General features: G+C 36.2%; 1 protein-coding gene across 1 annotated transcript; it reads right to left on the reverse strand.

Annotated features, from left to right (window-relative positions):
* Positions 1-2,353: 2,353 nt before the first annotated feature.
* On the reverse strand, positions 2,354-5,157 carry LOC121768753 (protein ALTERED PHOSPHATE STARVATION RESPONSE 1-like). Its single transcript, XM_042165296.1, has 4 exons — positions 4,085-5,157; positions 3,810-4,012; positions 3,519-3,742; positions 2,354-3,333 (listed from the first exon to the last, which is right to left on the reverse strand). The coding sequence occupies exons 1-4, from the start codon at positions 4,695-4,697 to the stop codon at positions 2,562-2,564; spliced, it is 1,812 nt and encodes a 603-aa protein (XP_042021230.1). The 5' UTR covers positions 4,698-5,157; the 3' UTR covers positions 2,354-2,561.
* Between the last annotated feature and the right edge of the window lie 10,519 nt (positions 5,158-15,676).

The raw sequence follows: 15,676 nt of genomic DNA on the forward strand, positions 1-15,676 counted from the left end.
TTTTTTGCACTCGTTTTGAAAAAAATAAAATTATATAATAGAATAATATAGAGAAGAGTCATTTGTCCCTGAAATAGTTCAAACTATAATTAGTTAAAAAAAATATGATAATATACTCCCTCCGTCCCTAAAAAGTATAAACATTTGGTTTAGCACGGATTTTAATACTCCCTCCGTCCCATAAAAATGTGAGCAATGGATATGGCACTGAAATTAAGACAAAATTAGTAAAGTAAGATATATGAGGAGAATGGTATGAGAAAGTAAGAGAGATGAGGAGAATGATAGTTAAAGTAGTGTTAGTGGATAGTGGGACCTACATTATTAAATTGATTTAACTTTTCAAAAATGGAATGCATATATATGTGTGGGACGAATGGAGTATATTGTTAAAGTGAGAGAGAGAGAGATAAATGATAGTGTAAGTAGTGTTAGTGAAGAGTGATCTCAACATCATTCGTAGTGTAGTACTCCTTCCGTCTCCCATTAATTGGCACCAAAAATTTTTTCGCCCGTCTTCCATTAATTGACACTCTTACATTTTACTACTTTTAGTAATGGACTTAACATTACACTAACACATTTAACTCACATTTTATAATAAAATTAATATATAAAAGTAGGACTAACATTCTACTAACTTCTTCCACTACATTTCTTTAAACTCGCGCCAAGTCAACCGGTGTCAATTAATGGGGTATGGAGGGAGTATATTATAGTATAAATTGTAAATAAAATGATGTATAGGGAGTTCATACTTTTCAGAGACGAACTCATAAGTAAATAGTTCATACTTTTCAAGGACGCAGTAAATATCATTTTTCCAAAATGATTGCGAAAAAGAAGCGTCTCGCTTGACTTGGGACGGAGGGAGTACTTACTAGTTTGATTGAAGGTCAGGAATGCTCATAAATACTCCATCCGTCCCCAAAAAATAAAAACATTTGGGACGACACGAAAATTAATGCATTTTTGGTAAAGTAAGAGAGATAGAGAGAATATTATTTAAAATATTGTTGGTGGTCAATGGATAATGAGACTACCATTATTATTAGTGTTTAATGGTAGACCCTAGTAGTATAAATTGTAAATAAATTGATGTATATGAATAATAAGTTGGGGAGAACTTTTCATAAATAGAAATGGGATATTTTATGGGACGGACAAAAAAAGAGAAGTGTTCTTAATTTTTTGGGACTGAGTATCTCCCTTGGGTTAAATGGTTTGTTGATGAATATCTACGAAAATAAAAGCTTACAGCAGGGATCAATCGGGCTAGCCTATCGGGTGCGGGTAGGGGTGGCAAATTGGGTAGCGGGTAATGGGTAATTCTCATCTCGACCCGCTACCCGCCAGGTATCGGGTACCTATTACCTGACAATAATCGGAAACAGGGTGGGATCGGGTAGTGTGGTTTAGAGTTTTTCGAGTAGCGGGTATACCCGCTACCCGTGCAGGTATACCCGTTAGTACCGATAATATCCGATATTATTAGTATTAGACATATACCATCTTTTAATACTTTATAGAATTTAAGAATTCTTTTGAAACATTTTTATATTCCAACGAACATACAATTGAAAACTCACCGGAACTAGCTATAGAGTGTCCGCTCACTTTTATTTTCAATCTATTCAAAGCTTACCATCGATATTAATACAGTAAATTAGAGAACATTGTCGATTAATGTGCGTGCTAATTGGGTTGTAATTTTTTCGGGTTTAAAACTTTCAACTCTAACCCTAAAAGCTCGGTTTCGGATTAGCCCACCGGGTTATTCGGGTTATTACCTATAAAATTATCGTTCGATTAATAAAATAAATAATGATGAAAATTAGTTATATTTATAAAATGTAAAACATTTAATTATGATAAATTTGAGATATATGCTTAAACTCAAACATAAATATGATCAAATATTAATATTTGAGAGCAAAATGAAATATAAACATATTTTGAGAAATTGTAAAGTAAGTTTTAGAAATTTAAAGTTTGAAGTTTCTAATTTATTTATCCATAGTATATTAATAAAAATTTAATACTCCATATAACTTATATATTTAATACATAAAATTGAAAGTTCATATTTTAGTTATCAATATTCTAAAAATAATTGATTTAAGTATCGAATTTTATCGGGTTTTCCAGCTAGCCCATCAGGTTTTTAGGTCTGGCCCTAATAGGTTGCGGGTTAATCAGATTGTAATTTTATCGGACTTGAAATTTTCAACCCTAACCCCATAAATTTGGCAGCTATTCAGGTCAGCCCACGGGTTATGGGCTGCACTGGCAACCCACCAGATCCTAAATTCAAAATTCTCAAAAACCATGAGATAAGACCCTAAATTCAAAATTCTCAAAAACTATGGATCTCACTCTTCTTCTTAAAAGGGCACAAAATACAGGTGAAAACACCAGATTCTACAACTGAATCTAAAGCAGATATCTAAAAACTCAACCTAAATACTACCACAAGCAAACAATAATTACACAAGCTAAAAACCGTTTTAAGCGCCAAGACAAAATGTGATTGCAGAGACAGGGTCAGCATATTATTAATTTCAAGGTAATATCATCTTCACATTGTGCAGATGATCAGTGCTCTTGGTCTGGTTGTTCACGGACTCAAAAGCTTGCGTGCACACATTGGCGAAACCCGTCATTGCCTGAAAAACGTGGGGCAAACCCATCTGCAGGTTGTTCATGGTCATCGCCCTGGTCACACTGATTGACTTCTCATACTTAGCCTTCTCATCCTCTCCCTTGGACCTCAAGGCCTCCACCTTGGCTCTTTTCTCTCGCACGGGATCCTTGATTGTATCACCGTAGGTTTGTGACGGCCCGTGCTTGCTCTCCAATGACCGGAGCTCGCCTGCCTTCTTCTCAAGCTCCTTGAACACCGACTCTGAACTCCTCTTCTGTTTTTGTTCTTCCGCTTGCTGAACTACAATTGCGTGGATGACTGTTAGGAAACTCTTGATTCCCTCGGACGCCACCTTGTCAGGAGCGTTGTTGATAGCGAGCTGCCATTCTTCACAGAGCGAGTAAATGGCGGAGTCTTGCTTCGTTTTGTTGATGGGATTGTTACCTACTTGGAAGAGGCTGAGACGGAGCCAGCCTGTCAATGACTGAATATATTCGCGCTGAGCTTTGATGAGGCTACAGAAGGAGAGGTGCCACTGCTGAGCCTCGAGCTCGAGCTGAAGCGTTGATTGCCGATGGATTTCAGAAGTGGGCTCCACCGAAGGGATGCAGTTGAGGTATTTGAGCTGCTGGACTATGTGTGTTTGTACCTGGTGGAATTCATACATGCTTCTCCACATGCCCATTAACCTAAACCAAGATGATGATTATAATTTATAACACACTTCAAATTCATGTGGTGTTTATAACTATCCAACATTCTTTCAATCATTAAAAATAACCAGAAACTTTGTGAATAACAGAAGAAAATAAACAGATGGTAGCACAAAAGTTTCCCCTAGATACTTGTTCAAGGCGCGACGGAGAGAAATTACCCCTTAATGAGCTGAAGAAGTTGAGGATGAAGCTCTGATTCCCTCAATTTGATAATCTCGAAGGAGGTAGTCTCGATCGTTTGCACAGCAACGGTCATCTGCGATTCCAACTTCTCGACTTCCTTTTTAGCCTTCTCAGTCTTGATATAATCAGCATTCTTCATCTCTAGCTTCCTGAGAGCTGCTACTCTTTTCTCATGCTCTAGTTTCAAAGACTCGGCATTCTACAATGTCGAAAGCAAATCAAGGACACCAAAAATAGTCAAAAAATCAAACTAGATAATTGAATACCTTAACCTCCAGGCAGAGTTTCTTCTCCCACGCGTATAACCTCTCAACCGTTGAACAATGAGTGGCATTTCCATTGGCAGCAAGATGAACCGCGCTTCCGATAGGATCCTCGCAGAACTTTCCAAACGCATTCCATTTCGCACTGCCTGAACCCCAACTCCAGTGTAGTGGACTCAAGCTCTTCCCATATCCATTGTCCTTACCTGCAAACAAAACAACATGAAAACTATGCAGATCAAAAATCTAAACATATTCACAATTAGTGTCGTAATTACCCAGCGAGGATTGGCGATTAAAATTGGAAACTGGGACTTCCAACAACGCGGAGAGTGGACCACCAGCATTGGCAGCTTGCAAAAAGTAGTCATCAACCTCCTTAATGATCTCAACCAGATCTTTACCCTTGGTCGACACCACCACCGCCAGCTCGCTGGCAGAAGGCGCGGCAGCCCTGGTGATGATGGGGGTGACTGGCGCCTGGGAAGCAATGGCGGTCGTGGTCTCCCACTCCTCCGACCGCCTGGTGGTCGTTGGCATAAAGGGGTCCCAGAAATCCCAGGTGGACGCGGGCGGAGGTGGAGGAGGAGGCGGTGGGCGGATGGCTGAGGAGGGGGTCCAGGACATAGGGCTGAATGGAGGTGGGAGTGAGTTGTTAGGAAGCTGCTGTGGGGGCGGAGGCGGGGGTAAGGGGTTGTGGTGGTGGAGGCTGGTTTCCGCCGTGGCGAATTGAAGAAGAGCGGAGCCGTTGTTGCGGAGAGACCTTATGTACATGCTGTGGGCGGCGGCAAAGGCATGCCTCGCCTTCACAAACTGCTTCATGTATCTCTTTCTAGCCTTACATCTAGACACCATTTCCTCCCTCTCTAACCTTGAATACCAACAACCCATTTTTCCCTCTCTCTATTGTGTGTGTGAGAAATTAAGGTACAGACTTTAATTTAATCGGAATTTGTACATACGATCCTTCAATACGAGTTAAATACACCACAAGAAAATTCAAAAATAAAAGGAAAAAGCTTAAATGCTGTGGCTAAGTACTGCACTTTCTTTGCTCTGAAGTCTGAACACACACAATAATCTTAGATACACTACTTTAAATATAGTGAGAGAAAGAGCAGACACAGGGAATTAGTGATTCAGTGCAAGATAAACATGTTTTTTTTTTCAGATTCACGAATCGATCAATTCAAATAATTAATCGCAGCAGAAGGAAGAAGGAGACCTGTTGGAAAAGCATTTCTCGTCCAATCCATCGCCATTTTTGAGAGAGAGATCAGTGAAGGTTGAAGGTGAGAGGAAGAAGACAGTGTATATCAATACAAAAAGGTTGATGCTGCCAAACTGTATTTAATTTTATTTACTGACTTTATATTTCATTCCTATTTATTTTATGTGTTTGGCTATAATGCCGTCGGAATCTGTTATTTTACCAACATTCTCCGTTTTATTTTAATTTTTTATTCAATATTTGTTCGTATTAATGCTATTATAATTGAATTAATATATGAAAAATTAGTTCTAGTTTCACAGAACAAATCTACTACTAATACTTTCAGAAAAAACTGAGCAAGGGTAATTTGGAAAATATAAAATTATAACGGGCCATATACACACACTTATTTTTGAAGTGAAAAATTCAAAATGTAGGGAGGTGGAAGGGTGATTTTATTTATTGCCGCATTTTCAGTCTAATGTAACATAAACAGTAAAAAAAGTTAAAATCACAATAAAAGACAAAATTAAATGATTTTTCAAAAGGCGTAATAATTATACTAGTAATAATCTCTGGCGACAGATTTATTTTAATTGTACCTGATTAGGATCTAACCATTGAATTTTATTTTTATGGTTAACGGGAAAATACTTTTAAAATTTGTTTGTTTCCAGATTGTAATAAATGTCTCACGAATCCCACTACGTTGTTAAAAGTTTGTTTGTTTCCAGATTGTAATAAATGTCTCACGAATCCCACTACGTTGTTTTTGTGAAATTTCATGAAAAAGAATAATATGGAAACGAATTGAGATAGAAGATGAAAGAATATTTCATTAAACTTCAAAAAAAACTTCTCAAAACACAAGCTACATAGCAGCTAGCTATTTATACTAAAGCTAAGATATTTATTGAAGAAACTAACAAAAATTCCAACTAAACTCATAACCAACTTTGTAACTAACTCAGCAGCTGACTAGATGCCAGCTGGAGGTGACTCAGCATCTTTCTATCTGTATGTCAGCTCAGCTCGTTGCCATGCACACCTGCAATCTTTCTCTTTCGACTTCATTCTTTCACTCAAGCTTCATGCACGGCTTTGCTCAAACTCTTATTTTCCACATGCCCCTTCAAGATGGATCATAGAGGCTCTCAAAATTCATCTTGCTAAGTATTGAATGGAAAGCCATTGGCCCCAAAGGCTTGGTAAAAATGTCAGCCACTTGGAGATTGTTTCTGATATGTAAGGGTTTGATCACTCCCTCAAGGAACCTTTCTCTCACTGTATGACAATCTATCTCAATGTGTTTCGTTCTCTCATGGAAAACTGGATTAGAGCAGATATAAATGGCCGATTGGTTATCACAATAAAGAGGCACAGCTTTCTCCACTTTGAATCCAAAATCTGCAAGTAAAGCTACTGCCCACACCACTTCACAGGTGGCTTGTGCCATTGCTCTATACTCAGCCTCTGCTGATGATCTTGAAATGGTGTTTTGCTTCTTTGACTTCCAAGATATCAGAGAGTTTCCAAGGTATAAACAATAGCCTGTCATCGATTTCCTTGTATCTTGACAAGAGGCCCAATCTGCATCTGAGAACATGCTAAGACTGATCTTGCAATTGCTGGAATAGAATAACCCATGCCCTGGAGATCCTTTTAAGTACTTCAACACTCTTTCTGCAGCTTCCCAGTGCTCATCAGTGGGATTGGCCACATATTGGCTAAGTTTATGCACAGCAAAAGTCACATCAGGTCTGGTTATACACAAATATAGCAATCTACCAATCAATCTTCTATATTTGGATGTATCTTCCATAGGCTTCCCTGAATCTATCCTCAGTTTCTTCAAGGGATCCATAGGCACGGCAGAGGGTTTACATCCCATCATTCCAGTGTCTCTCAATAAATCCATGACATACTTTCTTTGAGATATCAAGATCCCTTTCTTATTCCTAGCAATTTCAACTCCAAGAAAATATTTGGGGGATCCTAGATCCTTGAACTTAAAGTGTTGAGATAGAAAGGTCTTGAAACTCTCTGTCATCTCTGGATCAGTTGTTGCCACCAAAATGTCATCAACATACACAACAATGCCAAAGAAACTAGTGTTATCCCTCTTGAAGAAAAAAGAGTGGTCTGATGCGGACTGTTGCAAACCGAACCCTTTCAAAACTTCAGAGAACTTTAAGTACCACTGCCTGGAGGCTTGTTTAAGACCATAAAGGGACTTCTTTAGTTTACACACCAATGTTGATTGAGGAGTTGCCCCTTCAACAGTCTGCCACTCTACATTATAACCTGGTGGCAGCGTCATATATATGTCTTCTTCTAGTTCTCCATAGAGAAAAGCATTATTGATGTCTAGGTGAGATAATGACCACCCCTCAGTAGCTGCTAAGGCCAATAAAAGCTTCACTGTAGTCAGTTTAGCAACAGGGGAAAAAGTATCCAGAAAGTCTACACCCTCTAATTGTGTGAAGCCCTTTGCAACAAGCCTTGCTTTGTATCTTTCTACTGATGCATCAGGATTGTATTTCACTTTGTATACCCATTTGCAATCAATGGGTATCTTCCCTGATGGTAAAATGGTCACAAACCATGTCTCAGTTCTCAAGAATGCATCCAACTCATCTTGCATTGCCTGCTGCCACTCAGGGTATTTAGAGGCTTGAGAGTATGTTGGAGGTTCATAAACAGCAGACATGAGAATTATGTATTTGAGATATTGTGGAGAGAGTTTGGAGAGGCTGAAATATGAAGAGATGGGGTATGGAGAAGTTGAGCTCACAGAATTGCAAATGTAATCAGTCAAGTGAGATGGAGGTGTTATTTTTCTTCCAGATCTGGAATTGTTGGGAGCATTTGATGGTTGAGAAGAAGGAATTTCAGGATGTGTGTTTGTGGATGGAGCAGAAGAGTTATTCTCAGGTGTGATAGGTGAAGGTGGAGTTTGAGTTGAGTCTGGAATGAAAGGACAAGAAGATGGTGAAAGATCAGAAAGAGGAAAAACATCCTCATGGAAAATAACATCTCTTGACACAAATTCTTGCATGTTGGTTAAGTCCAAAAGTTTGTATCCTCTGAAATCAGAAGGATATCCCAGAAACACACACTTGCTTGCTCTAGGTGAGAATTTGTCTCTGCCTCTTTGTAAGGTTGAGGCATAACAGAGACATCCAATTACTTTCAAGTGGGAATATGAAGGTGGTTTTTGAAAAAGGACTTGGAAAGGTGTTATATTGTGCGGCAGAATGGAAGATGGGACTCTATTGATAAGATATGATGCACTCAGAATGCATTCCCCCCAGAAATTAACAGGTAGATGTGATTGAAACAAGAGACTCCTAGCAACATTGAGCAAGTGCTGATGTTTCCTCTCTACCCGGGCATTTTGTTGAGGGGTTTCAACACATGAATGCTGCACAACCGTGCCAAAAGAGGAATATAGGGAAGGCAGGTTATATTCAGGTGCATTATCACATCTTATTGCCTTAATTTTTCTTCCAAATTGGGTAAGAGCTGTGTGAAAGAACTGTGACAGAATCAACTTAGCATCAGACTTATTTCGCATCAAAAAGGTCCAAACAAATCTGGAACAATCATCCACTAAAGTGAGGAAATATTTAAAATTCTGATTGGTTTGGGGTGAGAAAGGACCCCAGGTATCACAATGAATGAGATCAAAGCAATTTTCTGCTATTTTATCTGATCTTGTGAAGGAAAGATGTTTTTGCTTGGCAAGGGGACATATTTCACACAAAGATGTAGAAGATTTATTGGTGAAATGAAGAGTATCTGACATGGATCTCAGTTTATCATATGACAAGTGTCCTAACCTCCTGTGCCATACATCAATACTAGGAACAAGATTAACATGAGGAGTTACAAATGAGGCTGTAAAAGAAGTAATGGCAGAACCTTTGTTGTCCAATGAAGAATCAGAAGTCTCCAATGTGTATAGGTTGCCTACTCTGCTACCCCTCCCAATCACAGTTGCCTGAGAAACTCCCTGGATTTCAAAGGAATTGTGAGTAAAAACAACATTACATTTCAGAGAGGAGGTTAAAGAGCTGATGGAAATGAGGTTGAAACTGAAGCTTGGAACACAGAGTACAGATAGAAGAGTAATGGATGTGTTTAGAGTAATGGAGCCAATATGAGTTACTGGTGCAGTAGCTCCATTTGGAAGATGCACAGAGGCATTATTTATAGCTGAATAGCTATCAAACAAAGATAGATCACAGCAAACATGATGAGTTGCTCCAGTATCTAACAACCATTGAGGACTCGTTGTAGTTACTGAAGCAATAAAAGGAATGAAAGAGATAGTACCTGAGAATGGAGTGCAGGAGGTGGATGAAGGATTGTTGTTTAGTGCGGCAGAAGATGAAGGTGTGGATGAAGAAGGAGTGACAGAGGCTGCTGCAAGTTGAGTTTGTAGCAGCTGAATGAGTTGTTGACATTGTTCAGAAGAAGGCATACTTGTGCCAGAGGATGCAGCATTGACTTCACATGAATCATCAAAACTGTTATCCACAAAATTCACTGATTTTGAGTAGTTGTTGTCTTTACCAATCGGTTTGCCTCTTCCTTTTCCAAAACTCGGTGGAAAACCATGAAGAACAAAACACCTATCCACTGTATGATTAGTTTTCCCACAGTGAGAGCACAATCTATTGTTTCTGTTGTAGGATTGAGCTGCATTTGCAGAATACAACTGCTCGCTCATCATTGGACCAGCATTAGGGGTAGAGGATCCATTTCCATCTATTGTACGTTGTCTCTCTTCCTGCAAGACAAGAGAGAACACTTTGGATAAAGGAGGAGTAGGAATCATAGACAAAATACTCGATCGGATCTGAGAAAAGCTTGAATTGAGTCCGATTAAGAACTGCATGCTACACTCTTCTTCCTGATAGGTGTGCCACTTAGATGCACTATTGCATCGACAAGTGCCACAAACACACCAAGCAATTGGCTGAGAATGCCTATATTCATCCCAAACAATTCTCAAATTCGTGAAATAAGTATTCACATCATCATTTCCCTGCGCAAGTGCCATAATCTTCTGCCTGAGCTGATACGCACGAGCTGTGTCGAGCTGAGAAAACCTATCACGCAAATCCGACCAGATCTCATGTGCATTATCAATATACATAATGCTCGAGCAGATTTGAGGCGAAATCGAGTTTCGAAGCCAGGAAACCACCATACTATTGCATCGAAGCCACGCCGAGAATAGAAGATCATCATCGGCCGGTCGAAGAAGAACTCCATTGATGAAAGCAATTTTATTCTTCGCTAACAGAGCCGTAGTGACGGATCGGCTCCAATTGATGTAGTTTGGTCCAGTGAGGACCTGAGGAACCAACTGGAAGCTCGGATTATCACTCGGATGTAGATAATAGGGACTAGATGTGTCTTCCATTGGAGAAACAGCTTGAGCATTTCCACCTCTAGGATTGCGATTCATTGTAGCAAAGTAGAAGAAGTAAGCGGAAGCAAAATCAAAGGATTTCTCCTGATACCATGTGAAATTTCATGAAAAAGAATAATATGGAAACGAATTGAGATAGAAGATGAAAGAATATTTCATTAAACTTCAAAAAAAACTTCTCAAAACACAAGCTACATAGCAGCTAGCTATTTATACTAAAGCTAAGATATTTATTGAAGAAACTAACAAAAATTCCAACTAAACTCATAACCAACTTTGTAACTAACTCAGCAGCTGACTAGATGCCAGCTGGAGGTGACTCAGCATCTTTCTATCTGTATGTCAGCTCAGCTCGTTGCCATGCACACCTGCAATCTTTCTCTTTCGACTTCATTCTTTCACTCAAGCTTCATGCACGGCTTTGCTCAAACTCTTATTTTCCACAGTTTTGATTGTATACTATGCTTTGGTAACAAAAGGTAAAATATGGTAAAACATTACTAAAAATGTGATGAAACAAGAAAATATTTCAGTCAAAAGTAGAACTACAACTCACATGCAGGATCGAAAATTATTTGCTGCATAGTACTTTTCAAATGTGTGGTGTGGGTAAATTGAAATTATAACGATTATAGTTTATATACCATAATTATGTTTATAGTACAAGAAAAGACACTATGATTGCTCAATCTCTCAAAAAAAAATAACATATCGAATGCTAGATTATGAGTATTACACAAAATAGCATACTTTTTAAAATTATTCATCTATTATTTCTTATTTACTAGCTCATGTGTTATTTGTCATGCACATTCAAATTTCCAATTATGCTATTAAGGATCCAATTGAATTTTTTTCATTCTGTTTACAGGAAAACACATTATTATTTGTTTAGATACGAAATTATTTAAAATTAAAATTAAACATAGTCCAGAAAAACTAGTATGTTTTCGAAGAGTTAAATTGTACATTTTGCAGAAAATAACATCAGTATTTAATTTGAGCATTAAAGGAATTTGTGTATTACCTATATTGCATAGGTAAAACCGTAAAAACATAATGTTGCAGAAATATGCTAATTAAGAGCGATACACTACTTCATGTAGGCGGATTTCATAAATTAATCATGACAACAAAATAAAATAATTTAGAGTTTTAAAATCCGAAACTCTTAGGATGAAAATTATTTTAAAAAGTTGAAAATTATTTTGTACTAAAACTTGTAAATTGTGTAAAAACCATGTTGATATGTCAAACCCCAAATATCAGGTCAAATGATTATAGATAATATTTAAAATATGTAGTCCAAAATACTTGTCGACGCAGGTAAATTATTAAAACCAAATTTAATTTAAATAAATTATGGAGCACAATCAAAACTTAGAAATGTATGAGAACAAACTGCATGGATTGAATTGATATTTGGTTTAATAAAAGAGTGTACTACATAAATGCTACCTAATCTTTTATTTTTGCACGTAAATAGTATCCGATCTTTATTTTATATCGTTTTTGGTACCTATAAATCACATTTTTGGTATCTGATGCATATTTCATCCCAAAATGCCCTCTAAACAAAACAACGGCCAGCAAGTAACGTCTCACTTGTAGTGGGACAGAGGGAGTACATTTTTCCATTTATGTCATAGAGGATATTTTGGGCATACATAAAATTAGTACCAAAAGTGGTACTCCCTCCGTCCCATAGTAGATGTCACACTTACCTTTTTAGTTTGTCCCACAAAAGATGTCACATTTCCTCTTTTGGAAAAAGTTCCTTCTCACATCAATTATAAAATTATATTTTCTCTCACCACTTAACACACAAAATAACATCTCCTAAAATCCCGTGTCATCTCCCAAGTGTGACATCTACTATGGGATGGAGGGAGTATTATAATACCTTCTCCCATTCTCCTCTCTTTATACTATTATTATTAATCAATATTAATATTATTATTTTGAGGTTATAAATTAATAATTAATTTATTTTTTAATATCATTCAAATATATTTAATTATAATTATATTTAAAATTATTATGATAATATTAATTATTTATTTTACATTAAATTAGTAACTAATCAATATAGCCTTAATAAAAATTTAATATTGTGAATTGTATTCATAAAATATAAAGAGTTGAATATTTTAGTTAGGTGTTTCAAACTTAAAATGAGTATAAAATAATTTAATAAGAAATATTCAATTTGATTTAATTACTTTAAATAATTAATTTAATCAAGCATTTTGTTCTTAATTTATATTATGAATACAATTAATTGTATGTATAAAACACTAAAAAGAAAGAAGGAAAAGAAGAGAAAAGAAATAAGTAGGAAGAAGAAATATAAACTAAGGAGAAAAAAGAAAGAAGAAAATGAAGAAAAAAGAAAAAAGAAGAAACTAAAGAAGGAAAAAAGAAATAAGAAAGGAAGAAAAAATAATTAATGTTTGGTATTATTTAATTGAAATTTCAAAAAATATCTTCTATAACAAAAAAACACATGTTTGGTACCTAAAATTATTTTTATCACGAGATACCAAAAACGATATAAAATAAAGATCAGATACTATTTATGTGCGAAAATGAAAAATCAAATACCATTTACATGGTTTACTCTTAACAAAAAAAAATATTAAGCATAAGAAGTAGTAAATTGTTTAGTGTAAAGAGTGGAATCGCACTCTCTGTGACACAAAATATAACAATCCAAATTCACTGTCACTCAGCACAATTTTTTGGGACAGAAGGCATGATGCTTAATTCATGATTTATAAAATTAAAATATTATTTTTATTTATTATAAAATATTATGCTTAATTCATGATTTATAAAATTAAAAATATATAAAATTAAAATATTTTTTTTATTTATTATAAAATATTATGTATGCATCCAAACCCATAATTCATTTAACGTGAGTTGCATTACCATATATGTATGCGTCCACTAATTTATAGTCTACCTATTTCTATATTTTTATTACTCCATTCTTTTCACTCATAAAAAATAAATTTATTTTTTCTTTTTGATGGCTATTTATTTTTTCTAATAAGACAAAACTCATTTTCTCTCTCAATTTCTCCTATTTTATTAATTGAATAATAAAATCATACTCCATACATCCCATAAAAATATAGGCAATGAATATGACACGAAAATTAATACAAAATTAGTAAAGTAATAGAGAGAAGGAGAATGATAATGTACAGTAAGAGAGATGAGAGGAATGATAGTCACATAGTGTCAATGGATAGTGAGACCTTAATTAAATTGATATAACTTTCCAAAAATGAAATGCACATATTTTTGTAGGATAAACAAAAATGGAAAGTGCACATATTTTTATGGGACTGGGAGAGTATTATTCATATCTTTAATTTCAAAATGTACTCACTCCATCTCACTTAACATATGCATATTTTTGAGTGACATAAGATTTTAGAAGAAGGAATAGTCAGATGTAGTAAATAGAGAAAAAAAAATATAGTTGAATACGTAGTACTATTTTAATGAGTTGGGAGATAGAGATATTTATTTATAAATATAGAAAATGAACATCTTGAGTTTGATAAACTAAAAAAGAAAGGTGAACATCTTGAGTGAAGAGGAGGAAATAGTACCTCAAGTTTTAATAGTTTTAACAATTCCTATGATAAATTTTTAACTTCTCAGTTTAATACTCCCTCCGTCCCGGGCTACTCGCTCCTTTCCTTTTCGGCACGGAGATTAAGGAATGAGTGTATAGGAAAGTCAAAAATTACGGCTGTAGGTGAAAATTTTTACTAAAAATGGAAAGAGTGCAAGTAACTTGGGACGCCCAAAAAGGAAATAAGTGCGAGTAGTGCGGGACGGAGGGAGTATCTCGTACCAGTATCAATCACCGATAGATTCCGAGATACTAATTATTTATGAAAAAATAAATTGATGCTACGTAAATAAAATCGTAAAGGATTCTGGCATAACATAAACCTAGAATTTGAAATAAAATTGGTTAAAAAGATCGACATTTAATCATTAATCCCGCTATACGAATTGCATTGATGTCAATAGAAGCATAGCTAAATGAATGAAAACTAATCATTCTACTAATTGTTGGCAATTGAAACTAAAAATATAACATATAACTGTCCCACATCGGTGTCAAGATAAAACTGAAACTAGTATATAAGTCTCATGGGCCCCTCCTCCTATCACCAATTGGTTTTAGGATGGAACCCATGGATTTCTATCATGGTATCAGAGCGGGTCGCCGACTGTGGGTCATAATTAACTGACCCAGCAGTATATCTGGGTTGAAACCGAAAAAAATGACTGACCCAGCAGTATAACTGGGCTGAAAATTTGGTCCAAGTGGTTCCAACCGATCGAAAAAAATTGGACCGATTGTCCAATCGATTAGAAAAAAGTCCAACCCCTCCAAGGTTCACCTTGAAGGGTTTGAGGGAGGGTGTTGGCAATTGAAACTAAAAATATAACATATAACTGTCCCACATCGGTGTCAAGATAAAACTGAAACTAGTATATAAGTATCATGGGCCCCTCCTCCTATCACCAATTGGTTTTAGGATGGAACCCATGGATTTCTATCATGGTATCAGAGCGGGTCGCCGACTGTGGGTCATATTTAACTGACCCAACAATATATCTGGGTTGAAACCGAAAAAAATGACTGACCCAGCAGTATAACTGGGCTGAAAATTTGGTCCAAGTGGTCCCAACCGATCGAAAAAAATTGGACCGATTGTCCAATCGATTAGAAAAAAGTCCAACCCCTCCAAGGTTCACCTTGAAGGGTTTGAGGGAGGGTGTTGGCAATTGAAACTAAAAATATAACATATAACTGTCTCACATCGGTATCAAGATAAAACTGAAACTAGTATATAAGTCTCATGGGCCCCTCCTCCTATCACCAATTGGTTTTAGGATGGAACCCATGGATTTCTATCACTAATAATATTTACTCCCTCCGTTTCATAGAAATAGGTAATACAAAGTAGTTTCTTTTCCGTTCATCGCATTCAAATAATCCATATTCATTTATATATAACAGTTTTTTTCTTCTTCTTTTTTACTTTATCATTTATGAACTCTACCATCCACTACATAATTTCAATTACTTTTTCCCTTAAAACGGCACTGTTAATTGAGAGTGAGGACTTTTCAAGGGTCTTAGGTGCTTTTAGGAGTTATGGATCTAGGATTAACAAC

The sequence above is a fragment of the Salvia splendens genome, chromosome 15 (assembly GCF_004379255.2).
Source record: "Salvia splendens isolate huo1 chromosome 15, SspV2, whole genome shotgun sequence".
NCBI classification, from domain to species: Eukaryota; Viridiplantae; Streptophyta; class Magnoliopsida; order Lamiales; family Lamiaceae; genus Salvia; species Salvia splendens.

Bases quoted from the DNA above. Each gene is read 5' to 3' on its own strand.
- LOC121768753 (XM_042165296.1), bottom strand. From the start codon at position 4,697: ATGGGTTGTTGGTATTCAAGGTTAGAGAGGGAGGAAATGGTGTCTAGA. The intron at 3,743-3,809 runs GTATTCAATTAT...TCGACATTGTAG, and splicing joins AACTCTGCCTGGAGGTTAAG to AATGCCGAGTCTTTGAAACT. The intron at 3,334-3,518 runs GTAATTTCTCTC...ATCTTGGTTTAG, and splicing joins CTTCTTCAGCTCATTAAGGG to GTTAATGGGCATGTGGAGAA.